The 24,525-nt window shown below is 59.4% G+C and overlaps 3 protein-coding genes across 7 annotated transcripts; 2 read left to right on the top strand and 1 right to left on the bottom strand.

Annotated features, from left to right (window-relative positions):
* Window positions 1-112: 112 nt before the first annotated feature.
* UBE2M (ubiquitin conjugating enzyme E2 M) lies at window positions 113-3,643 on the top strand. Its single transcript, XM_050768798.1, has 6 exons — window positions 113-1,064; window positions 2,187-2,281; window positions 2,414-2,452; window positions 2,554-2,657; window positions 2,965-3,028; window positions 3,114-3,643. The coding sequence occupies exons 1-6, from the start codon at window positions 287-289 to the stop codon at window positions 3,252-3,254; spliced, it is 1,221 nt and encodes a 406-aa protein (XP_050624755.1). The 5' UTR covers window positions 113-286; the 3' UTR covers window positions 3,255-3,643.
* A 599-nt stretch (window positions 3,644-4,242) lies between these two features.
* CHMP2A (charged multivesicular body protein 2A) lies at window positions 4,243-7,755 on the top strand. 4 transcript variants are annotated; one of them, XM_050768825.1, is made up of 6 exons: window positions 4,243-4,367; window positions 5,110-5,301; window positions 6,898-7,077; window positions 7,151-7,281; window positions 7,367-7,428; window positions 7,544-7,755. In XM_050768825.1, exons 2-6 carry the CDS (start codon window positions 5,134-5,136, stop codon window positions 7,669-7,671), a joined length of 669 nt encoding a protein of 222 aa, XP_050624782.1. In that variant the 5' UTR covers window positions 4,243-4,367; window positions 5,110-5,133; the 3' UTR covers window positions 7,672-7,755. The 4 variants fall into 4 exon arrangements, with proteins under 4 accessions (XP_050624782.1, XP_050624780.1, XP_050624781.1 ...); XM_050768826.1 differs by having other exon boundaries at window positions 4,251-4,489; XM_050768823.1 differs by having other exon boundaries at window positions 7,367-7,755.
* An 832-nt stretch (window positions 7,756-8,587) lies between these two features.
* On the bottom strand, window positions 8,588-15,155 carry TRIM28 (tripartite motif containing 28). 2 transcript variants are annotated; one of them, XM_050768723.1, is made up of 17 exons: window positions 14,123-15,155; window positions 13,681-13,793; window positions 13,322-13,454; window positions 11,748-11,883; window positions 11,550-11,666; window positions 11,358-11,472; window positions 11,086-11,232; window positions 10,858-10,972; window positions 10,670-10,776; window positions 10,537-10,573; window positions 10,403-10,451; window positions 10,072-10,324; window positions 9,662-9,981; window positions 9,452-9,575; window positions 9,277-9,363; window positions 9,019-9,156; window positions 8,588-8,926 (listed from the first exon to the last, which is right to left on the bottom strand). In XM_050768723.1, the coding sequence occupies exons 1-17, from the start codon at window positions 14,460-14,462 to the stop codon at window positions 8,750-8,752; spliced, it is 2,508 nt and encodes an 835-aa protein (XP_050624680.1). In that variant the 5' UTR covers window positions 14,463-15,155; the 3' UTR covers window positions 8,588-8,749. The 2 variants fall into 2 exon arrangements, with proteins under 2 accessions (XP_050624680.1, XP_050624681.1); XM_050768724.1 differs by having other exon boundaries at window positions 10,403-10,448; window positions 14,123-15,147.
* Between the last annotated feature and the right edge of the window lie 9,370 nt (window positions 15,156-24,525).

Below are 24,525 nucleotides of genomic sequence, written 5' to 3'. Positions count from 1 at the left end.
CGACCTCGCACCCTCTGGGTAACGCCTCTAGTCTCACTCAGGGTCTTGCCGCGATCACCCTGCCTTGTCTGTGACCTGTGGGGTCAAAGGCAGGCCGTGTGGGTGGCGGCAGCAGCGGAGACGACCACCCCCGCCGCGCTCTGCACATACACAACACAGGATGAAGTGACCGCGAGCAAAGTGGCCCGTGTCTGCCCCACTAAAAGATGGCGGCTAACCCCGCTTCCTGCCCGGCCCCGAGAGAGTCGCCGGAAGTGACCCGCAGGGCCGCCGAAGCGTCATCTCCATGAACGGAAATACCCGAGTCCAGCCGAAGGAGGCCGAACCCCAAACTCCATCGCTGAGCAACGCGGGTTTGCGGCGGCTGCGCAGGCGCACAACGCAGGCCGGGCGGGAAGAGCCAAAGCGGGCAGGCGGCGGAAATATCCGAAGCCGCGGGGCGCCCGAGGCCGTTGCAGACCTCCGCGCTAAAGCCGCTGCTGCCGCGGAAGACGATCCTCCAATACCCACCCGCCGTCACCGCGGCTGCCGCGTCCTCCTTCCACCCCTAGCCGCAGCCCCTTCGCGGAGGGATCAGCTGAGCGGCAAACGGCACGGTCCGGGGAGCCCCGAGTCCGCAGCTGCAGCGGGGCCTGAGACCAGAGTGGGCGAGGGCAAGGAAGGAGCGGCCCGGGGCAGTGGGGGCGGGGCCGGGCGGGCCCGAGAACAGCCGAATTTGGCCGAGAGCTGCCGAGCGAGCCCGAGGCTCTGGGCCAGGCCGGGGCCGGACTACGGGAGCCGAGGCGGGCCGCGCGGTGGGCGCGGAGCGGCGCGGCAGGCCGGGCGGGTGGCGGCAGCAGCGCAGGAGGCCGCAGCGGCGGGTCCGAGGAGCGGAGGCGACGCGGGCGGCGGCGGGGGGCCGGGTGGCCGGGGTCCCGGGCCCCGCGGCGGCGGCAGCGGCGGCGGCGGCGGCAGGATGATCAAGCTGTTCTCGCTGAAGCAGCAGAAGAAGGAGGAGGAGTCGGCGGGCGGCACCAAGGGCAGCAGCAAGAAGGCGTCGGCGGCGCAGCTGCGGATCCAGAAGGGTAGGGGGTCAGGGGATGGGGTTGGAGCTGGAGGTCGGAGGTCAGGGCCTGAGGCAGGGTGATGTTGAGTCAGGAGGGGGTAATGCTGTTGCCGAGGGTCAGAGGTGGAAGGCCCCGAGTCGGGGGGGGGGTCGGAGTTCAGGTCTTGAGGGTTGGGATCATGCAGTCACGGGGTGGGGGTCAGAGATGGGGCCCGGTATGTGGTGGTTTAGGATATTAGGAAGGCCTGGCGTCTGGTACTAGGGACTCGGAATCTCAGAGTCAGGCAGTGGAGTGGAGGAGCTGGGGACTGGAGAGTATGGGGGTTAGACGGGAACTTGGGTTTGGGGTGACAGGCGAAAAAGAGACGGATAGTAGAGGCTAAAGGTTGGGGATATGAGTGGGAGAGGATTTAGTGTATTATGCTGGGGTCTCTGGGAATCTCAGAGTCAAACGGGTAAAGTAAGTTGGAGGATTAGGGACTCGTGGGCCTACCTGAGAGTCACAGCAATTTGGATTTGGGCTTTGGGGTAACAGGTGGAGGAAGGAAGGTTAGTGAGTACCAGGGATTGGAGACAGGGGTGAGGGGAAATTTAGGCTATTGTGCTGTGAACCTCAGAGTCAAAGGAGGTGGGGCAGGGTGGTGGGGGTTGGGGACTTGAGATTGTGGGGGTCAGATGGGAAGCTGGGTCTGAGAGACAGAGAAGAGGAAGGACAGTGAGGACTGAGGGTTGGTGGGGGTGGGCAGGATCTTTGAGTTTGGGTGAACAGGTAGATACTGGAGAGTGGAGGTCATGGATGGGGAGCCTGGAGTTTAGGGCAGTCAGAGGATGTTTGGGAGTGGGGGCATTTGGGAGCTGTGGATACAGAAAAGTTGGGGGTTACCCTGGGCCAGGAGTTGAGACACGCATACACAACTAAACATGCATGTTTGGGGTATGATGTGTATCCACAAGAGCCAAGCTAGGGAACAGGGAGAGGGCTGGAGGTGTGGAGCACAGCCCAGGACAGAGGCCTAGGGGTCTAGGAGGAGACCATGGGGGTTCTGCTAACAAACACCTGCCCTAAGTGTCCTGCTGGCTCCCTCTCTCTCTCTCTTCCCCTCCCTCTTTCTGACCCCCACTCTCTGCTGCCCAAACCCAGACATAAACGAGCTGAACCTGCCCAAGACGTGTGATATCAGCTTCTCAGATCCAGACGACCTCCTCAACTTCAAGCTGGTCATCTGTCCTGATGAGGTGAGGGTGCATATGGCTGAATTCCCAGGAGCAGACCAAGGGTGTCCCCACTGAGAGGAGGGAGACATATTCTGCCCATCAGGCCCCACAGGATGGAACCCTAAAATTTTCTTCTCCCCCTTTCCCTCCCAGGGCTTCTACAAGAGTGGGAAGTTTGTGTTCAGTTTTAAGGTGAGTCCCAGGCAGGCAGGGATGGCTCCCTGGACTGAGGAGGCAGCAGCTGAGGCCCTTCCAGGGACCTACCCATCTCTCCTTTCTTTTCCTGGAGCCAGGTGGGCCAGGGGTACCCACATGATCCCCCCAAGGTGAAGTGTGAGACAATGGTCTATCACCCCAACATTGACCTCGAGGGCAACGTCTGCCTCAACATCCTCAGGTGAAGGCACGGGCCCTCTACTGCCCTCCCCAGCCCTGCCTGCCAGGTCCCCCTCATGGTCTTGTGGGCACTACATCAGACTCTGTCCCTTCCCACCCCTTTGTTGTTTGTGATTTCTTCATTTCCCAGTCATCTTCCTCATGGCCTGACCTTGGTTTTCTCCCTGGCCTAGCCTGCTGCACACCCTCCCTCCCAGCCTCTCACATGCTCACTCTCCTATGCCCTGGATCTGACCTGCCCAATACCAGAGGGGCCTCTGGCAGTCTCCCACTCACCAAGCTCTGACCCTGATGCTCTCTGTCCACAGAGAGGACTGGAAGCCAGTCCTTACGATAAACTCCATAATTTATGGCCTGCAGTATCTCTTCTTGGTAAGTAGGAATAGGTGGTTGGGTCTGGGGAGACTGGCCTTCTGTCCCTCTGGCCTGTTGACCCCCCTACCTGTACTGGCCACAGGAGCCCAACCCCGAGGACCCACTGAACAAGGAGGCCGCAGAGGTCCTGCAGAACAACCGGCGGCTGTTTGAGCAGAACGTGCAGCGCTCCATGCGGGGTGGCTACATCGGCTCCACCTACTTCGAGCGCTGCCTGAAATAGGGTTGGCGCATACCCACCCCCGCCACGGCCACAAGCCCTGGCATCCCCTGCAAATATTTATTGGGGGCCATCGGTAGGGGTTTGGGGGGCGGCCCGTGGGGGAATTCCCTGCCTTGGCCTTACCTCCCCTTCCTGCCACTTGCCCCTAGTTTTTTTTTTTTTTTTTTTTTTTTTTTTACCACCATGTGATTAAGGTCGGCGCTGCCTCCCCCGACCCACTCAGCGATGGGAAATGAATTGGCTTGTCTAGCCCCCCTGCTGGGTGCTTGTTCAGCCCCCACTCTGGGCTGTGGAGTGGGTGGATAAGGGGCCTGGGTAGCTGGGCCCAGGCAACCCACCCCTCCACCTCTGGAGGTCGCACCAGGCTATTAAAGGGGAATGTTACTGCATGGCCTCTGCTTCTTACTTCTATGGGGTGGGTGGGGCAGCTGAGGTCCATTAGGGCCTGCAAAGCTGGGGTGGTGGAACGTCTGGGCACAGGTGGCATTGCAGCACCCTACAACAGGCTGCCCAGTGCCTGGGGCAGCTCTCGAGTTGGTGGGGATACCAGGCCAGAGCCTGGGGTTGGTTGGGATGAAGCCTACTCTAGGATGAGAAGCGTAGGCAGGATCCAGTGACCTCTGGGTTCCTGGCCAAGAGGGCAGCACAGTGGAAGAAACAAGCCATCTCTAGCTTTGCCCCTTTCTTGTGTGGGTGGGCCCACCGAGGAGGAGGAGCCTCCTGAGGCTCCCTCTATCTGAGGCCTCAGGCAGAAGTCAGGGTATCACGGACAAGCTGGGCCCTCAAGTGGAGGTTGGGTGGAAAGCGCCCACCCCGGTACTGGCTTGGTGGGGTCACTCGGGCGGGACTCAAACATGAAACACTGACGCACAGAGGAAACGGGAGCTATTGCGCATGCGCTCGAACGCTGGCCCATTCCAGGGCACGTACGCACGCGCGCTCCTGGGAGCCTCCCAACCTTCCGGGTGCGGGCGGGTCATGTTACGTCACGTCGTTTAATCCGGAAACGGCGGCGGAGGCGACAGGATCGAGGGGCCTTGGTAGGTGGGCAAGTCGGGAAACCCAGAAAGAAGCGTGACCCGGAAGCGGAAGCGGGTGCCCGTCCCAGCTCCGGTGAGTGGCCCCTGCTGGACCGCGGATACCGGGCGGGCGTGCGGGCGGCAGCGTACGAGGCTTCTACTCGCCCGGGTGTCCGGTTCCTCGCTTCTCCCTGGGACCCTGTCGTCAACATCGAGGTCTCCAACACCACCTTGCTTTGGTGCCGGGCCCACTGACTCTGTCCTCGGTGTATAGTGCGACCCAACCTGCATCATCCCGTCCTCGGTGTACAGGATGCCCCAGCGCTCCCAACCGTCTCCCTCAGCATTCAGGGTTCCCAGATTCTAATGCTTTGTCCTCAGCTTCACAGCCCCACATTCACCTTTCTTGGTTCTTAGGGTCTCCGCCCATCCTGTCCTCCTCTATCAGAACCCCCACAATTGCCCTGTGCTCGGTACCCACGGTCCCTAAAACACTAGTGCGCCAACTCGCGTCGCCCCCCGCTCTCAGTCGTATCAAGGACTCCAGGGCCTCACCCATGGGTCTGGAGAGAAAAGCTAAACTTGGAAGCCGTAACTTCTGTGGGGGCATGGCGATGGAGGGGCTCGGGCCAGCGCTTGGATAATTTTCAGGTCTACCTGTCCCCCTTATGTGTCCCCGGGACAATCCCAGTGTTCTCAGCTGCTCCCTTTTGGCCCCTCATTCCTGTCTCCAGTCTCAGCCCCTTCCCGTTTGGCAAGGCTCCCGTGACCCTGTTCTGCTTCTTGCCCTCCTTCTGGGCCCCCTGCCCTACAACTGGGCCTCACATCTGTCTCAGGCCTGCCAGTGAGCTTCTACCACCATGGACCTGTTGTTCGGGCGCCGGAAGACGCCAGAGGAGCTACTGCGGCAGAACCAGAGGGCCCTGAACCGTGCCATGCGGGAGCTGGACCGCGAGCGACAGAAACTAGAGACCCAGGAGAAGAAAATCATTGCAGACATTAAGAAGATGGCCAAGCAAGGCCAGATGGTGAGTGTGGGTGGTCAGGGGCAGGTTGCTGTCAATCAGGCACGGCTGTAACAGCAGTGAACAAGAGAGACCAGACACCAAACACAGGTGCTTTCAGCAAAATGAGTGGAGTGAAAGGTCAGCAGAGCTTCCCTAGTTTGAGGGTCTGGAAGGTTGCCTCCAAGGAACTGGTATGAGAGCCAAGGCTTGAGTTATGACAGTGAGCCTACAGATCTGGGCAGGGAATGTGTCAAGCAGACAGAGCAGCAAATGTTGAAAGAGAGCCTCGACAAAACGGGAGATGACAGGTGAGCTTCAAGAGTTGGGCATGGACCAGACAATTCAGAATTGTGGGCCAAAGTGGGAGCTAAGTTGAAAGGTTAGGGATTACAGGGCTGGGCACGGTAGCTCACACCTGTAATCCCAGCACTTTGGGAGGCCAAGGTGGTTGGATCACCTGAGGTCAGGACTTCGAGACCAGCCTGACCAGCGTGGTGAAACCCCAGCTCTACTGAAAATACGAAAAACTAGCTGGGCGTGGTGGTGCACACCTGTAATCCCAGCTACTCTGGAGGCTGAGGCAGGACAATCACTTGAACCCAGGAGGCGGAGGTTACAATGAGCTGACATTGTGCCACTGCACTCCAGCCTGGGCAACAGAGCAAGACTTTGTCTCAAAAAAAAAAAAAAGAAAAAGAAAAAAGATAACTATAAGGATAAGCTGGCCAGGCATGGTGGCTCACGCCTGTAATCCCAGCACTTTGGGAGGCTGAGGTGGATGGATCACCCGAGGTCAGGAGTTCAAGACCAGCCTGGCCAACTCAGCAGAAGCCCGCTCTACCAAACATTAGCCGGACATGGTGGTGCATGCTTGTTATCCCAGCTATTCGAGAGGCTGAGGCAGGAAAATCACTTGAACCCGGGAGGCATAGGTTTCAGTGAGCCAAGATTGTGCCACAGCACTCCAGCCTAGGCAACAAAGCAAGACTCCATCTCAAAAAAAGAAAAAAAAAAGGATAAGGATAAGCTATGGCAGAGGCCGCCAAAACCAGTAAGGAGACATGAAGAAGGAACACAGCCTTTGATGGGTGAGAGGGTTTTGGCCTGAACAGGTAGGTAGAGAAGATAGCATTTCTTGGGATGGGCAAGAAAGATGTTTGGAGAGGAAATCAAAAGCTGAGCCTCAGGTTTGTATGTGATTCTGGATAGTTTGAGGTGTGGGTTTGTATCAAGTGGAAGAAGGGGCAGATTCTTCTTCTAGATTCTTCTAGGCTGGGAATAGAAATTGAGCAATAGCTGTTGTTAAGTCAAAAGAATGACTGAAAACATGGAGAGAAAAGGAACCCTAAGGAGTGAGCCTGGGGCCTTTTACCATTTACGAATCAAGAGAGGTGAGGAGGACCTTACAAAGGAGCCCAGGGAGTTGGTGGCCCAAGAGGCAGAGAAGGGTTAGGTCAGGGGGGAGGGATCAGTGACCATTGGGTTAGCCACAAAGTCTCTGTAAACTTGAAGTGGAATTGCGAATTGGGGTGGTGGGGAGGAACACCTAACTAATGGGGTGTCAAGAAGTATAGGATAATCTCACTCCTGTGTCCTTGATACCCGTCTACTCTGCAGGATGCCGTTCGCATCATGGCAAAAGATTTGGTGCGCACCCGGCGCTATGTGCGCAAGTTTGTATTGATGCGGGCCAACATCCAGGCTGTGTCCCTCAAGATTCAGACACTCAAGTCCAACAACTCGATGGCACAAGCCATGAAGGGTGTCACCAAGGCCATGGGCACCATGAACAGACAGGTGCGCTTTTCCCAATCCCCCTTCCCACTCCCACGACCCATGGGGACCACACTCACACTCCTACCACTTCCAGCTGAAGTTGCCCCAGATCCAGAAGATCATGATGGAGTTTGAACGGCAGGCAGAGATCATGGATATGAAGGAGGAGATGATGAATGATGCTATTGATGATGCCATGGGTGATGAGGAAGACGAAGAGGAGAGGTATGGGGAAACTGGATGGGAGGGTAGAGATGTTTGCCTGGCCCTCATGGAGTACATAGCCCTCATTGAGTTATCTCTTCCCTAGTGATGCTGTTGTGTCCCAGGTCCTGGATGAGCTGGGACTTAGCCTAACAGATGAGCTGTCAAGTGAGTGCTCCAAAACCTGGGCCCCATTTCCCACCCAAGGCCCAGCCACAGCCCCAAGCCCTCCCTTTGCCTGCATTACTCCCCTCCCCTGCTCAAACCCCCACTTTCTCTGCAGACCTCCCCTCAACTGGGGGCTCGCTCAGTGTGGCTGCTGGTGGGAAAAAAGCAGAGGCCGCAGCCTCAGCCCTAGCTGATGCTGATGCAGACCTGGAGGAACGGCTCAAGAACCTGCGGAGGGACTGAGTGCCCCTTGCCACTCCAAGATAACCAGTGGATGCCCAGGATCTTTTACCCTAACCCCTCTGTAATAAAAGAGATTGGACACTAGTCTCTAGGCCCATGTGACTTTTGGCCTGATGTGGGACCAGGCTGGGGTCCCTGGGAGGACAAGTATCACCTAACGCCAAGAGGCACTTGGTACAAAGCTAAGGGTGGGAGTTTGGGGCAGGGGTGGACAAGCAAAGTCCACCTGGGGTTTTTCAGGGATTGGGAGCTTGAGGTGAGCTGTGGGCCCTGCTCCATCCCCTCAAGATACTGGACTCCCCCAAACACCCTGGTAGGATCTTGAGAGGGCAGTCCTCCATCTGCCAGGCTTTAGTGCCCAACACTGTTTGGTCCAGTGATGATTTAATGACAACATTCGAGGACAGTCCAGACCAACCAACAGAGGCAAGGGGGTGACCTTGAGATTCACACGGGCTCAACTGTAGAGTAACTAAATCATAACACAGGGATGAATGATAATATTAAGTGGACTCAGCAAAGGGAGACGGAAAAAACCATATTTGGAAGGTCTCAGTTCACTGTGGTACCATCTGAAGATGAGAAACAGCTACGGCACCAAAGTTTACGAAGTATTCAGTAGAGTGGGGCTAACCCTGCCTACACAGGGCTGCAGGTCACACCCACCCAGTATCGCAAAGGGTACCAAACAAGCCTGTAGCGTGTACATCCCTTTGCCCTGGGTGCCCTCCCCATATCCAGAAAGGGCAAGGAGGCAGTCTTCCCCACTCCCTAGGCATCCATACACATGGGCTTGGGTAGGCTGGGGACAAGACCCCCTCCCTTGTGCCACCAGTGCTTGATAAGGCTGAAGAGCAGATACAGTCAATAAACCAGGCCCTAGGACCACAGCCCCCCAACCAGCCAAGGCCTGAGGAACTGGTGAAGTTTTTATTAAATCCACAGAAGTAAAAACCATATCGTGAGGAACTGGGGGATGGGGCCACCAGGGAGTGGGAGTCAGGCCACCAGGGGAGTGGGGATGGGGTGACAAGACAGAGAACAGAGCCAGGCTGGGCTGGCCATGGGGGCTCCAGCCTCAGGGGCCATCACCAGGGCCACCAGACAGCTCCTGGGAACTCAGGCCAGCACCAGGCAGGCTCATCGGCGGGGGCTCCACCAGCACAGCAGAGAACTTGGTGTCACCGAAGGCCTCGTTCATGCGCGTCTCGAAGAAGCGCTGCAGGCCGATGATGGACTGCACGTCTGCCTTGTCCTGGACCAAGCAGGAATGCAGTGGATGAATGGGTCCTAGCTCTTTCCTTCACATCTCTCCCTGCCCACAGCCCCTCCATTCCACTGGCTCACCTCAGTTAACTTGTTGAATTGCTTGAACATGCGGCCCACATCCTGGGCAAACTCCTGTGGGGAGCTGTAGGGAGGTGACAACTTCTCCTGCAGGCGGGCGCGGATCAGGGTCAGATCCAGAGTGCCACCGGGCTGGTCCTACAGGCAGAGATCACACATACACACACAAAGACACACATATACATACATAGGTTGAGGGTGAGACCCGGCAGCCGCCACCGCCCCCCCCGCCCCCGACTTTCCCGTCCTAGGACTCACCAGGGAGAAGGTGGAGTCGGTAGCCAATTGATGCAGGGGGCGGCAGGGTTCATGACAGAAGAGAGCCAGCAGAACACGCTCACATTTCTACAAACAGTGTACTGGATGTCACAGCTCTGGGTAGCACCTATAAAGCCTCTCTGGGCAACCCCACCTAAGTAACCCCAGCCCTCACCCGCTGGTTGGCTGGCGAGAGCTTGGCCACCACGCCAGTGCTGTCTGCACCATCCAGGCTGAGGCTGCCATCCTCCTCCTTCAGGTCAGGGAGCACATGGCAGAGTGAGCAGCTCCACTCCTCCCTAGGGTGAAGAGAATAAGGGTCTGCACATGATCCTGTCCAGACAGCCCAACACCCAGACTAGACCCACACCAGCCTCACACTCACCCTGGTACATCCTGCAGGGCCGGCAGGTGACAGTCCAGGTGGAAACAAAACTCACACTGGTTGCACATGACCAGATCACCTGGCTTCTGGCAGACACGGCAAATGGTGGCACTGTCATCCAGGGTTCCCGGGCCACCACCTGGGGCTGAGGTACCCTCAGGAGCCACCACCTCCAGCCCTGAGCTGGTGCTGCCACTAGGTGAGGCCAGGCGGGGACCCTCAGCACCAGGACCCTCCGCAAGAGCCATAAGCACAGGTTTGGTTTCAGGGCCCTCAGTGGCAGTAGGAGGGGCTCCAATGGCAGCCTCCGTCTCCTCCTCCTGCAAGGTGGTGATGAGGGGTGTTCAACAGGGTCCAGACCTGGACTACAGGCTTCATCCTACAGCTATAGTTCCTTGGGACAGACTTACCTTGACAATGGCCATACCAGCCAGGGGTGGCGCACCAGGGGTTCCTGCAGGTGCAGTCCCTGGCTGGCCAGTAGCTGCAGCAGCGGCGCCACGTTCAATAACAATAAGGTTGTAGTCCTCAGTGGTACTGCCTGGGAAGACCTTGAAGACGGGTGGCTGGCTGTCAGCTGTGAGGTCCAGGTCCAGGCGTTCCAGGCTCACTCGTGGCACCTTGCGCATAAGGCCGCTCACCTCGCCCTCACCTGAGCGGGACCTGTAGATGCAGCAACCTGGCATGAGCACACCCCTACCCTCCATCCACCTCCACCCCCAGGGGAGGTGCCACACTTACCGTTTCACACCTGACACGTGAGGCTCTGCACTTGAGTAGGGATCATCTACTTAGAAAATGGAGAAAGAAGACTGGCAGGTCGGGGTAGAAACAGCACTGGGGCCCTTCCCCACCCACTAGGCAGACCCACTCACCTGACCCGAAGCCATAGCCTTCCTGAACCTCCATGGGCTGTGAACAAAGCAGAGCCCTCTGCCTCAGTGGGACAGGAACCCTGTTGGACCCCATTCCCTGCCCAACCCTTTCTGGGTCCTCTCTCCTGCTCACCTGGCTGCTGCCAGAGCCCTGCTTGCTCAGGGGCCCTGGGGCTCTTGGAGGAGCCATGGGTGCAGGGCCTGTTGAGTTAGTGCCAGGACGCTCTGCCACTATCTTGCCTGCACAAAAAAAAGAGAAACATAAGCAGGTACAGCACATGGGGTAATAACAAAGCAGAGCAAGGTAGAGCTGGGACCCACCGAAGGCCTCGGCACTCTTGGTCCAGGCATTGAGGTCCCACTGAAACTTCATCTCGCCATGTGGCTCCACGGGATCCACAATCATCTTGAGGGCCCGGTGCAGCTGGAAGTAGATCTGGTTGGGAGCGAAAGGGAAGAAAGAATGAGCACACCAACAACAAATAGGGATTTGAGGTACTGGGAGCCACCTGCCTGGAACCCACCAGCTGGAAGCCCACCAGTACACACCAACTTCTTAGAAAGCAGAAGGGCTGTGTTGTTGTCACTCTCCAGAGCCCAAGAGGCAAAGCGCAGAATGTGCTCCTGGTGCTTCTGGATCTTGGTCATGGTCCAGTGCTGCCGCTCCAGGCGCTCCTGCTGCCCCTCAGTAACCTTCTGCAAATGGAAGATGTATGGGGTAAGCAAAGAAGGCAGAGAACACTAGGATCACTCCTTACCCGGGAAAGCATTATCAATCAGCAGAGCGGGCTCAGGGACCCTCTCACTGGCACAAGGATTACCTGGGCATCGTTGACCAGCACACGGCCCCGCTTATTCAGTTCCTTCATGATCTGCAGGATGGCCATCTTGACATCCACTTGCACACGCTTCTGTACGTCAGACACCTGGCGAATCCTAGGGGACACAGCAGGTCAGGCTAGGTAGGGTCTTGCTGCCCTGGGCCACTCCACAGCCCCAGAACCCACACTTACGAGCTGCGAACCTCCTTGGTGCTCTTCTGCAATGTGGCATGTTTGTCCCCAAGGCGCTTCACCAGTGAGGCCAGGAGCTTGCGCTGGTTCCTCACTGCATCCTCTAAGAACTGGTACCTGAGAGCAGACAAATGTGTTCCTGAGCACTAAGCTAGGGAAGGGGTGGCACCCACCCAACCACTATGCCTTGGGACTCACTGGTGGTCCTTGTGGGCATTGAGCTGGCAGTCTCGGCAGGTGAGAGTATCACAGCTCTCACAAAACAGCACAAGGGGTTCATGCTTGTGTACGTTGCAATAGACGGTACGTTCACCATCCCGAGACTTGGCTGGCCCTGGGGAGTCGGAATCATAAGGCTGGACCTTGCCCTTCACCACCCCCAACTCAGGAAGCAGACTAAGTTGGGGCCTCATTTCCTGCCCGTTCTGTGACACTGGGCCATTTATTGGGAAGATGTAGAGGGTGTGGCCAGCGAAGAACACAGGCCTGCAAGCCCAATTCCTTGCTCCCAGAAACCTCTGCCCCAACATAGCTGAGAAACACATTCCTTTCTTCTAGCTTCTAGAGGTGACACAAAGGTAAAGGTAAGGACAGCCTCCGGAAAAAGAGGACTACCCCCCCACACACACTGTTCCCTTTATTCTCCAAGTGGACATATTCAGAATTCTGCCTACAAACCACCCTGGACTCCTTTTCTTCTCCTTTCATGGTTAACTTCCACCCTCTTTCGTGACAAGAAAACACCAGGGTATCTTACAACCCAAGAGCCCAGAGAAAACCTGTAGAGGTTCTCATACTGGGAGAGATAAAATGTCAAACTAGGACCCTCAGAATGGTGGTCACACCCCCTCTAGACCAGGAGCTTGGTGCTCAGCATAATTCCACCCCAAGACCAACACATTAATAACCTTGAAAGCCTGCTTCCCCATTAGAAAACCGATTAAGCATAGTGGTCCAACATACCAACCAAATCCAAGATATGTAGCATCAGGGCTCACTGGGGAAACTGACTTCCCCAGTGCCACCATTCCTGCACCCTGACCTTTGCTTGGGACGTCTGGAATGTAGGACACCCTGCAGCCCCTGCCTATCCCTCCTGGCTCCTCAGGCCCCACAGCCGCCACTTTCCCACTATCTTCCACCAATGCTGGCCTCTGGGATGGGAAGAATCACGGTATGGCTACCAAAAGGCCACTCATGGGAGGATTTTGGCCCCAAAACTGGGCTACACTCAAAAGACTCTCAAGCTCCTTTCCAAATCAAAGCTAGCGAGTGTCTGCGAAAAGCTGGAAATGCCAAACCAAACTCCGGGTAAGTCTCTGCCAACTCAAAAGCTAAAATGTTTCCAGAAATCACCATCACTTATAACCCATGGACCCACAAAGTCTCATTTTCCCTAACAGCATCTTATACCAGATGTGTGCCAGGGAACCACAAACCCAGTAAGCCCTTCACACCATGCCTTTCCCTGTTTGCATATTCTGAGCCCTTCAACACCAGGACTGAGAACTCCCTGATAAGCTTCCTCAAACCCTCTGTACCTCCCTGCAGCACATTAAGGTCTCCACGTCTCCCCTTCCCACCCCCTCCCACCTAAGCCCTAGAGACTACACACCACAACCACAATTTTCCTGCTTTTGGAGTTCTGCTCTCCGGCCCTTCGGGCGGCACCCCCTGGACAACTCTAGGACCCATCCACCAAATGCAACCAACATTATAAAAGCAACTGAGGGCACACACGGGAAAGCAACAGCCCCCTCAGCCTCACGTACCAGTAGAGCGCACAGTGTGATCCTTGGTGTACTTCACCCGCTGGTGCGCCTCTACACAGGTCTCACACAGAGGCTCCGAGCACTCCACACAGTAGCTGGTAGCTGGGGCATTATCCTCACAGCTAGTGCAGCACTGCCAGACAAAGGCAGGGTCAGAGAAAGCAAGACAACTTGCTAGATCCACATCTACACCTCAGAAAATACAACCCAAGATTAAGATTGGTCCCTTGACCCAGCCTAGACAGCCCACCCAGAGCCTTGGGAAAGTCGAGTAACAGCCTGGGAGCTGGTGTCAAGCTCCTCCTGGGCAGATGCCCCCTCCCCAGAAACCTCCCTGTGGTTGCTGCGGTTGGACGCACCTGGTTAGCATCCTGGGCGTCGGTGGCAGCCTTGCTGCCACTATCACGCATGAAATAATTCTCCACGATGTCTTTGGAGAAGCACTGTTGCTTGCACACGGGACAGTCCACCACTTCAAGAGGCAGGGATGTGGGAGACTGTTACAAGTTCCCACCCAAGTTATGGCCCCCCGCATCCCCGTGCTGGGTGGGCCCCCGACGATTACCCCGCAGCGAGCCAGCCCCTCCCCTCCCCTCCCTGAGCCCTTTCTCCAACTTTAGTCAGATGTCTCATCTCAGCGGCCAGCTCAAACCCACGTTCCTATGCAGGACCCAGAAAGTACTCCCCGTGCACTGTCCGGGCCCCCATCCTCTTGCCCAGGTGGCATCCTCATCTCTGCACCCAGTGGGAATCAAAGGCAGAGAGTAGGGGGAGGGGTGGCCACGATCACTTCGTACTTACCGGCGCCGTCGCCCGCAGCCCCGCCGTCCCCGGAGCTGTTGGCGGCGGCGGGCGCCGCGGGCCCTAGGCAGGCACTACAGGCCGAGTGCAAACAGGGCAGCAGGCGGGGCTCCCTCTCGGGTCGCAGGCGCTCTCTGCACACGCCGCAGTGCTCCAGCAGCTCCAGCGCCTCGGCGCCGCCCCCCGCGGGCGACGACACCGAGGCCGAGGCCGAGGCCGAGGCCGCGGTCGAAGAAGCGGTGGAGCGCTTTTCGCCGCCAGCGGAGCTCTCGCCCGGGCCCGGGCTGCCAGAGGCGGCCGAGGCCGCTGCTGCCGAGGCTGCCGCCGCCGAGGCCGCCATTCACACGCCGCCGGGGGCGCCCAGGGGGGAGGAGGGGCGCGGGGCCCGCCGCGCAGGCGCAGACGCGCTCGCCGCCAACTGCTGGGCCGCCGCCGCCGCCGCCGCCGCGAGGCCGAGCACCGCCACGCGCCTCCTGGGCCGCTGCCCGCCGCGCGCGGGACGCTGCTGCGGCACCGCCAACTGCTGCCTGCTCGCCTCCCGAAGGCGCCGCCCGCGCTTCTTCCTCAGCCGCCGCCGAAACCCTCACCACGCGCCACAAGCACAAGCACAACCGCTCGCCCGCGCGCCCGCTCGCAGAAAGAGCCGAGGCCGGGGGGCGGGACAGAAATAACTGGCGCCGACGCCGCCGCGCACGCGCATTGGGCGCCGCACGCCCGGGGGCGGGGCCCAGGCCGGTCGGGGCGGGAGAGGCTGCCAGTACGCACGCGCCCACTCCGGGTCCTTCCACCACGGCCAACCCCACGTAGGTGGGGTCTTGTGGGGGCGGGGCGGTCCCTCTGTGACGTCACTGCCGCAATTTAATCCGCCAGTGGGGTGTGCGCACCTTTATAGAGTGTGATTCCCCTCTCAGCTCCACCTCCAGACCACACCGAAGCGGGCCGCTGTGCGCCCAAGCGCATGGGCAGTCCGTAACTCTTCCTCAACCCGCGTCTTTTCGCTCGCGTAGAGTCGTCTCCAGCCTCTGCGTCACTAAGCGTTCGGGATAGGGGGCAGGGCCAATGGAGAAGTAGGCGGGGCCAAGACGGAGTAAAGGGCTGTGCCCCGGGAGAGGGGAGGACAGGCTCCATCCCAGGAGGGAGGAAGCGCCTGTGTGAGAGCAGGGGCTGACTTTTGAATTTTAACCACGTTATAGTTAAACTTGAGAAACACAGAAAGTTGCCTAAATCAAATGTAGATCACAGACGGGCGCCGTGGCTCATACCTGTAATCCCACCATTTTCTTAGGCGAATCGGGAGGCTCCGTTTAGCCCAGGAGGCCGGGGCAGCAGTGAGCCGGGATTGTGCCACTGCACGCCAGCCTAGACAACAGATCGAAAAAAATGTGGCCGGGCGCGGCGGCTCACGCCTTTAATCCCAGCACTTTGGGAGGTCGAGGCGGGTCGATCACCTGAGGTCGGGAGTTCGAGACCAGCCTGGGCAACATGGTGAAACCCCGTCTCTACTAAAAATACAAAAATTAGCCGGGCGTGGTGGCGGGCGCCTGTACTCCCAGCTACTCGGGAGGCTGAGGCAGGAGAATCGCTTGAACCCGGAAGGCGAAGGTTGTAGTGAGTCGAGATCGTGCCATTGCACTACAGCCTGGGAGAAAAGAGCGAAACTCCATCTCAAAAGAAGAAATCTTTTTGTGTTTGTTTTGAGACGGAGTTTTGCTCTGTTGCCCAGGCTGGAGTGCAGTGGCGCGATCTCGGCTCACTGCAACCTCTGCCTCCCGGGTTCAAGCAATTATCCTGCCTCAGCCTCCTGAGTAGCTGGGATTACAGACATCCGCCTCCACACGCCCGACTATTTTTTGTATTTTTAGTTGAGACCGACTTTCACCACTTTGGCCAGGCTGGTCTCCAACTCCCCACCTCAGGTGATCAACCCGCCTCGACCTCCCCAAGAGCTGGAATTACAGGTGTAAGCCACCACGCCGGCCCCCCTACCGCCCCCCGCAAAAACACACACACAAACTATAAATCACAAGAGGCTACAGAGCAATGAGTCTATGAAATCCCATCCAGCCCCCCAGGCGTCCCGTCCGCATGATTTAGTCAGTGGCTACCCTGACTTTGATGCTTTTCCAGATGGGGAAACTGAACCTCAACAGTGGGGAATCCCCAGGAGGGAAGGAAGCGGGTCCGTGTGGGGAGAATCCTGTCTGAGGAGGAAAGTAGGGTTTGTGTGGGGAGAATCCTGTCTGAGGGAAACAGGGTCTGTGTGGGGAGGTGAACCCTGTCTGAGGAGGGAAGCGGGTCTGTGTGGGAAGAATCCTATCTGAGGAGGGCAGCAGGGTCCGTGTGGGGAAAATCCTGTCTGAGGAGGGAAGTAGGGTCTGTGTGAGGAGAATCCTGTCAGTAGGGTCTGTGTGGGGAGGGGAACCTTGTCTGAGTGAGGACGGAAACAGGGTCTGTGTGGAGAGAATTCTGTCTGAGGAGGGAAACAGAGTCTGTGTGGGGAGATTCCTGTCTGAGGAGGGAAGTAGGGTCTGTGTGAGGAGAATCCTGTTAGCAGGGTCTGTGTAGGGAGGGGAACCTTGTCTGAATGAGGAGGGAAGGGGGGTGTGTAGGGGGAGAATCCTGTCTGAGGAGGGAAGCGGGGTGTGTGGGGGGAGAATCCTGTCTGAGGAGGGAAGTGGGGTGTGTGGGGGGAGAATCCTGTCTGAGGAGGGCAGCGGGATCTGTGTGGGGAGAATCCTGTCTGAGGAGGGAAGTGGGGTGTGTGGGGGGAGAATCCTGTCTGAGGAGGGCAGCGGGATCTGTGTGGGGAGAATCCTGTCTGAGGGAAGCCGGGTCTGTGTGGGGAGAAACCTGTCTAAGGAAGGAAGCAGAGTGTGTGGGGGGAGAATCCTGTCTGAGGAGAGAAGCGGGGTCTGTATGGGGAGAATCCTGTCTGAGAAGGGAAGCAAGGTCTGTGTGGGGAGAATCCTGTCTGAGGAGGGAAGTGGGGAGTGTGGGGGGAGAATCCTGTCAGAGGGAAGCGGGGTCTGTGTGGGGAGAATCCTGTCTGAGGAGAGAAGTGGGGTGTGTGGGGGGGGGAGAATCCTGTCTGAGGGAAGCGGGATCTGTGTGGGGAGAAGCCTGTCTGAGGAGGGAAGCGGGGTCTGTATGGGGAGAATCCTGTCTGAGGAGGGAAGCGGGGTGTGTGGGGGGAGAATCCTGTCTGAGGAGGGAAGCGGGGTGTGTGGGGGGAGAATCCTGTCTGAGGAGGGAAGCGGGGTCTGCGTGGGGAGAATCCTGTCTGAGGAGGGAAGCGGGGTGTGTGGGGGGAGAAGCCTGTCTGAGGGAAGCGGGGTCTGTGTGGGGAGAATCCTGTCTGAGGAGGGAAGCGGGGTGTGTGGGGGGAGAAGCCTGTCTGAGGGAAGCGGGGTCTGTGGGGGAAGAATCCTGTCTGAGGAGGGAAGCGGGGTCTGTGGGGGGAGAAGCCTGTCTGAGGGAAGCGGGGTCTGTGTGGGGAGAATCCTGTCTGAGGAGGGAAGTGGGGTGTGTGGGGGGAGAAGCCTGTCTGAGGGAAGCGGGGTCTGTGTGGGGAGAAGCCTGTCTGAGGAGGGAAGCGGGGTCTGTGGGGGGAGAAGCCTGTCTGAGGGAAGCGGGGTCTGTGTGGGGAGAATCCTGTCTGAGGAGGGAAGTGGGGTGTGTGGGGGGAGAATCCTTTCTGAGGAGGGAAGCGGGGTGTGTGGGGGGAGAATCCTGTCTGAGGAGAGAAGTGGGGTGTGTGGGGGGGGGAGAATCCTGTCTGAGGGAAGCGGGGTCTGTATGCGGAGAATCCTGTCTGAGGAGAGAAGTGGGGTGTGTGGGGGGAGAAGCCTGTCTGAGGAGGGAAGCGGGGTCTGTGGGGGGAGAATCCTGTCTGAGGGAAGCGGGGTCTGTGGGGGGAGAAGCCTGTCTGAGGAGGGAAGCGGGGTGTGTGGGGGGAGAAGCCTGTCTGAGGAGGGAAGCGGGGTGTGTGGGGGGAGAATCCTGTCTGAGGAGGGAAGCGGGTTGTGTGGGGGGAGAATCCTGTCTGAGGAGGGAAGCGGGGTGTGTGGGGGGAGAAGCCTGTCTGAGGAGGGAAGCGGGGTGTGTGGGGGGAGAAGCCTGTCTGAGGAGGGAAGCGGGGTGTGTCGGGGGAGAATCCTGTCTGAGGAGGGAAGCGGGGTGTGTGGGGGGGAGAAGCCTGTCTGAGGAGGGAAGCGGGGTGTGTGGGGGGAGAAGCCTGTCTGAGGGAAGCGGGGTCTGTATGGGGAGAATCCTGTCTGAGGGAAGCAGGGTCTGTGTGGGGAGAATCCTGTCTGAGGAGGGAAGCGGGGTGTGTGGGGGGAGAAGCCTGTCTGAGGAGGGAAGCGGGGTCTGTGGGGGGAGAATCCTGTCTGAGGGAAGCGGGGTCTGTGGGGGGAGAAGCCTGTCTGAGGAGGGAAGCGGGGTGTGTGGGGGGAGAAGCCTGTCTGAGGAGGGAAGCGGGGTGTGTCGGGGGTGAATCCTGTCTGAGGAGGGAAGCGGGGTGTGTGGGGCGAGAAGCCTGTCTGAGGAGGGAAGCGGGGTGTGTGGGGGGAGAATCCTGTCTGAGGAGGGAAGCGGGGTCTGTGGGGGGAGAATCCTGTCTGAGGAGGGAAGCGGGGTCTGTGGGGGGAGAAGCCTGTCTGAGGGAAGCGGGGTCTGTGTGGGGAGAAGCCTGTCTGAGGGAAGCGGGGGGTCTGTGTGGGGAGAATCCTGTCTGAGGAGGAAAGCGGGGTGTGTGGGGGGGAGAATCCTGTCTGAGGAGGGAAGCGGGGTGTGTCGGGGGGGGGTGAATCCTGTCTGAGGAGGGAAGCGGGGTGTGTGGGGGCGAGAAGCCTGTCTGAGGAGGGAAGCGGGGTCTGTGGGGGGAGAATCCTGTCTGAGGGAAGCGGGGTCTGTGTGGGGAGAATCCTGTCTGAGGAGGGAAGCGGGGTGTGTGGGGGGAGAAGCCTGTCTGAGGAGGGAAGCGGGGTGTGTGGGGGGAGAAGCCTGTCTGAGGAGGGAAGCGGGGTGTGTGTGGGGAGAATCCTGTCTGAGGGAAGCGGGGTCTGTGTGGGGAGAATCCTGTCTGAGGAGGGAAGCGGGGTGTGTCGGGGGGAGAATCCTGTCTGAGGAGGGAAGCGGGGTGTGTGGGGCGAGAAGCCTGTCTGAGGGAAGCGGGGTGTGTGGGGGGAGAAGCCTGTCTGAGGAGGGAAGCGGGTTGTGTCGGGGGAGAATCCTGTCTGAGGAGGGAAGCGGGGTGTGTGGGGGGAGAAGCCTGTCTGAGGAGGGAAGCGGGGTGTGTGGGGGGAGAATCCTGTCTGAGGAGGGAAGCGGGGTGTGTGGGGGGAGAAGCCTGTCTGAGGAGGGAAGCGGGGTGTGTGTGGGGAGAATCCTGTCTGAGGGAAGCGGGGTCTGTGTGGGGAGAATCCTGTCTGAGGAGGGAAGCGGGGTGTGTCGGGGGGAGAATCCTGTCTGAGGAGGGAAGCGGGGTGTGTCGGGGGGAGAATCCTGTCTGAGGAGGGAAGCGGGGTGTGTGGGGCGAGAAGCCTGTCTGAGGGAAGCGGGGTGTGTGGGGGGAGAAGCCTGTCTGAGGAGGGAAGCGGGGTCTGTGGGGGGAGAATCCTGTCTGAGGGAAGCGGGGTCTGTGGGGGGAGAAGCCTGTCTGAGGAGGGAAGCGGGGTGTGTCGGGGGGAGAATCCTGTCTGAGGAGGGAAGCGGGGTGTGTGGGGGGGAGAAGCCTGTCTGAGGAGGGAAGCGGGGTGTGTGTGGGGAGAATCCTGTCTGAGGGAAGCGGGGTCTGTGTGGGGAGAATCCTGTCTGAGGAGGGAAGCGGGGTGTGTCGGGGGGAGAATCCTGTCTGAGGAGGGAAGCGGGGTGTGTGGGGCGAGAAGCCTGTCTGAGGAGGGAAGCGGGGTCTGTGGGGGGAGAATCCTGTCTGAGGGAAGCGGGGTCTGTGGGGGGAGAAGCCTGTCTGAGGAGGGAAGCGGGGTGTGTGGGGCGAGAAGCCTGTCTGAGGAGGGAAGCGGGTTGTGTCGGGGGAGAATCCTGTCTGAGGAGGGAAGCGGGGTGTGTGGGGGGGAGAAGCCTGTCTGAGGAGGGAAGCGGGGTGTGTGGGGGGGAGAAAGCCTGTCTGAGGAGGGAAGCGGGGTGTGTGTGGGGAGAATCCTGTCTGAGGGAAGCGGGGTCTGTGTGGGGAGAATCCTGTCTGAGGAGGGAAGCGGGGTGTGTCGGGGGGAGAATCCTGTCTGAGGAGGGAAGCGGGGTGTGTGGGGGAGAGAAGCCTGTCTGAGGGAAGCGGGGTGTGTGGGGGGGAGAAGCCTGTCTGAGGAGGGAAGCGGGGTCTGTGTGGGGAGAATCCTGTCTGAGGGAAGCGGGGTGTGTGGGGGGAGAAGCCTGTCTGAGGAGGGAAGCGGGGTGTGTGGGGGGAGAATCCTGTCTGAGGGAAGCGGGGTGTGTGGGGTGAGAAGCCTGTCTGAGGGAAGCGGGGTCTGTATGGGGAGAATCCTGTCTGAGGGAAGCGGGGTCTGTGTGGGGAGAATCCTGTCTGAGGAGGGAAGCGGGGTGTGTCGGGGGGAGAATCCTGTCTGAGGAGGGAAGTGGGGTGTGTGGGGGGAGAATCCTGTCTGAGGGAAGCGGGGTGTGTGGGGGGGAGAAGCCTGTCTGAGGAGGGAAGTGGGGTGTGTGGGGCGAGAAGCCTGTCTGAGGGAAGCGGGGTGTGTGGGGGGAGAAGCCTGTCTGAGGAGGGAAGCGGGGTCTGTGGGGGGAGAATCCTGTCTGAGGGAAGCGGGGTCTGTGGGGGGAGAAGCCTGTCTGAGGAGGGAAGCGGGGTGTGTGGGGAGAATCCTGTCTGAGGAGGGAAGCGGGGTGTGTCGGGGGTGAATCCTGTCTGAGAAGGGAAGCGGGGTGTGTGGGGCGAGAAGCCTGTCTGAGGAGGGAAGCGGGGTGTGTGGGGGGAGAATCCTGTCTGAGGAGAGAAGCGGCGTGTGTGGGGGGAGAAGCCTGTCTGAGGAGGGACGCGGGGGCTGTGGGGGGAGAATCCTGTCTGAGGAGAGAAGCGGCGTGTGTGGGGGGAGAATCCTGTCTGAGGAGGGAAGCGGGGTGTGTGGGGGGAGAAGCCTGTCTGAGGAGGGAAGCGGGGTGTGTGGGGGGGGAGAATCCTGTCTGAGGAGGGAAGCGGGGTCTGTGGGGGGAGAAGCCTGTCTGAGGGAAGCGGGGTGTGTGGGGGGAGAAGCCTGTCTGAGGAGGGAAGCGGGGTGTGTGGGGGGGAGAGCCTGTCTGAGGAGGGAAGCGGGGTGTGTGTGGGGGAATCCTGTCTGAGGAGGGAAGCGGGGTGTGTGGGGGGAGAATCCTGTCTGAGGAGGGAAGCGGGGTGTGTGGGGGGAGAAGCCTGTCTGAGGAGGGAAGCGGAGTGTGTGTGAGGAGAATCCTGTCTGAGGAGGGAAGCGGGGTGTGTGGGGGGAGAAGCCTGTCTGAGGGAAGCGGGGTCTGTGGGGGGAGAAGCCTGTCTGAGGAGGGAAGCGGGGTGTGTGTGGGGGAGAATCCTGTCTGAGGAGGGAAGCGGGGTGTGTCGGGGGTGAATCCTGTCTGAGAAGGGAAGCGGGGTGTGTGGGGCGAGAAGCCTGTCTGAGGAGGGAAGCGGGGTGTGTGGGGGGAGAATCCTGTCTGAGGAGAGAAGCGGCGTGTGTGGGGGGAGAAGCCTGTCTGAGGAGGGACGCGGGGTCTGTGGGGGGAGAATCCTGTCTGAGGAGAGAAGCGGCGTGTGTGGGGGGAGAATCCTGTCTGAGGAGGGAAGCGGGGTGTGTGGGGGGAGAAGCCTGTCTGAGGAGGGAAGCGGGGTGTGTGGGGGGAGAATCCTGTCTGAGGAGGGAAGCGGGGTCTGTGGGGGGAGAAGCCTGTCTGAGGGAAGCGGGGTGTGTGGGGGGAGAAGCCTGTCTGAGGAGGGAAGCGGGGTGTGTGGGGGGAGAAGCCTGTCTGAGGAGGGAAGCGGGGTGTGTGTGGGGAGAATCCTGTCTGAGGAGGGAAGCGGGGTGTGTGGGGGGAGAATCCTGTCTGAGGAGGGAAGCGGGGTGTGTGGGGGGAGAAGCCTGTCTGAGGAGGGAAGCGGAGTGTGTGTGAGGAGAATCCTGTCTGAGGAGGGAAGCGGGGTGTGTGGGGGGAGAAGCCTGTCTGAGGGAAGCGGGGTCTGTGGGGGGAGAAGCCTGTCTGAGGAGGGAAGCGGGGTGTGTGGGGAGAATCCTGTCTGAGGAGGGAAGCGGGGTGTGTGAGAGAACTCTGAGGGACGCAGGATCTGGGGGAGAGGAATCATGTCTACGGGGTGAGCAGGGTCTGAAGGTAGAGGCCAACCCGCCTAGGGACTGTCAGCGCGTTGAAAACCTGGGTGGGTGCATTGAGGCTGCCCCCGGGGAGGGGGTGGGCCTCAGCCCCTTGTGCAGTGCCCCTGGGGCCCTGAGGTCTCCGGTCCAGGTGACAACGGCTGGGGGCGGGGTAGGTGACAGCTTCCGGAGGATGTTTGGAGGCCGCGAGGACTGGCGCGAACCACCGTGAAACCCATTCGCCACTCCCAAGGCGCGCACAGGTAAAGTGGGCAGCCGGGCGGGGCGTGAGGGTAACGGGGCACAGCCTCCCCAGGCCCCGCTCCCAGGTGTCCGCACGTGGCTGCAGCACGGGTGCGTCGGCCGCTGGGCCGGGTGTGGCCTTTGTTCCTGATGGGGACTGGGGGCCGCGGGGCTTTGTCCCCGCCTCTGCCTTTGTTCCATCTCTGGCGCGCGGCCCCCCAAATCTGGGCCCGCCCCCTCCGCGGCATAGTCACCGCCTCCGCGCCCAGCCTGCCCCTTCATAGGGCCACGCCTCGCGAGCCGGCCCGCCCCCTCCAGCCCACCACCCTGAAGAGGCCCTGGCCTCTGGCTTCCTTCCTCTGATAACAGGGAAAGTTGATGCCACGGCTGACACTTTAAGACCGCTTGAGCCCAGGAGTTGGCTGCAGTGAGCTATGATCGCGCCCCTGCACTCCTGCCTGGGATGGCAGAGCGAGGCCCTGCCTTTAAAATAAAATTTAAAAAGAAAGAAAAAACAGGCCGGGCGCGGTGGCTCAAGCCTGTAATCCCAGCACTTTGGGAGGCCGAGGCGGGCGGATCACAAGGTCAGGAGATCGAGACCACAGTGAAACCCCGTCTCTACTAAAAATACAAAAAATTAGCCGGGCGCGGTGGCGGGCGCCTGTAGTCCTAGCTACTCAGGAGGCTGAGGCAGGAGAATGGCCTGAACCCAGGAGGCGGAGCTTGCAGTGAGCCGAGATCGCGCCACTGCACTCCAGCCTGGGCAACAGCGTGAGACTCCGTCTCAAAAAAAAAAAAAGAAAAAGAAAAAACAAAGTTGGTGCTGGCAGTGCACAGGGCGAGGTGTGGGCGTCCTTTAGGAATATTTGCTGTGGCCAGGCACGGTGGCTCACGCCTGTAATCCCAGCACTTTGGGAGGCCCAGGTGGGCGGATCACCTGAGGTCGGGAGTTGGCCACCAGCCTGACCAATATGATGAAATCCCGTCTCTACTAAAAATACAAAAATTAGACGGGCATGGTGGCACACGCCTGTAATCCCAGCTACTCTGGAGGCTGAGACAGGAGAATCGCTTGAACCTGGGAGGCAGAAGTTGCAGTGAGCTGAGATTGCCCCATTGCACTCCAGCCTGGGCAACAAGAGCAAAACTCTGTCTCAAAAAAAAAAACAAAAGGAATATTTGGTGAGCATTTTCCACGGCCCTATCCTGCACTTGTCCCCAGAATCACCTGAGAGGGGGATATGTGACCCACACCTGCCTCTGGCCTCTAGGGCAGACAAGGGTACCAGGGCCAGGTCAAAATATTAATACTATGGTACAAAGTGTGGAAATGTCTCTCCTAGGAGCTGCCCCAAACACTTGCAGGAAGGCAGTTGAGCAGAAACAAGTCCAAGGTCCCTGAGGCAATAGGGAGGCAATAGTGAGGAGTAGTGGGAGGTGCTCAGAGAGGTTACTATACAGCTAGCAGGGTCTGGGGTAGGTTGGATCCCCTGCCACCCTATCATTGGCTGCCCCTCATAACAGGCCCTCCCCTAGGCCCTGGCAACACGCCTTGGGGTTTCAGTGGCCCATCAAGGTCCATGCTCTTCTCTCTGCACAATAGAGAGGAACTGTAAGAGTACCCCTTTTCCTCCCCCTGGGCCCAGGACCTTCATCCCCAGTATGAGGCCGCCCCACAAGCAGCAGGTGTTACCCAACGCCAGCAGCAGACCTTGGTGCATCACTTCTCCACCAGGTGCCACACCACTGTGGAGCCCCATTGTCCACATGGAGAATCTGAGGCTTCAGGAAGTGCCAGGACACCAGTGGGGGAAGGGAGATTAACTAGAAAACAGGCTCAGGCTGACTCAG

This window comes from Macaca thibetana, chromosome 19, assembly GCF_024542745.1.
Source record: "Macaca thibetana thibetana isolate TM-01 chromosome 19, ASM2454274v1, whole genome shotgun sequence".
NCBI lineage: Eukaryota > Metazoa > Chordata > Mammalia > Primates > Cercopithecidae > Macaca > Macaca thibetana.
This window is presented reverse-complemented; position numbering and strand designations above follow the sequence as displayed.

Excerpts from the sequence above, each read along its gene's own strand:
- UBE2M (XM_050768798.1), top strand. The coding sequence starts at position 287 with ATGAACGGAAATACCCGAGTCCAGCCGAAGGAGGCCGAACCCCAAACT. Across the intron at positions 2,282-2,413 it reads TGGTCATCTGTCCTGATGAG|GGCTTCTACAAGAGTGGGAA; the intron begins GTGAGGGTGCAT and ends TTTCCCTCCCAG. Across the intron at positions 2,453-2,553 it reads AGTTTGTGTTCAGTTTTAAG|GTGGGCCAGGGGTACCCACA; the intron begins GTGAGTCCCAGG and ends TCCTGGAGCCAG.
- CHMP2A (XM_050768823.1), top strand. The coding sequence starts at position 5,134 with ATGGACCTGTTGTTCGGGCGCCGGAAGACGCCAGAGGAGCTACTGCGG. Across the intron at positions 5,302-6,897 it reads TGGCCAAGCAAGGCCAGATG|GATGCCGTTCGCATCATGGC; the intron begins GTGAGTGTGGGT and ends TCTACTCTGCAG. Across the intron at positions 7,078-7,150 it reads TGGGCACCATGAACAGACAG|CTGAAGTTGCCCCAGATCCA; the intron begins GTGCGCTTTTCC and ends TACCACTTCCAG.
- TRIM28 (XM_050768723.1), bottom strand. The coding sequence starts at position 14,462 with ATGGCGGCCTCGGCGGCGGCAGCCTCGGCAGCAGCGGCCTCGGCCGCC. Across the intron at positions 9,982-10,071 it reads CTGGTATGGCCATTGTCAAG|GAGGAGGAGACGGAGGCTGC; the intron begins GTAAGTCTGTCC and ends ACCACCTTGCAG. Across the intron at positions 9,364-9,451 it reads TCTCGCCAGCCAACCAGCGG|AAATGTGAGCGTGTTCTGCT; the intron begins GTGAGGGCTGGG and ends CACTGTTTGTAG.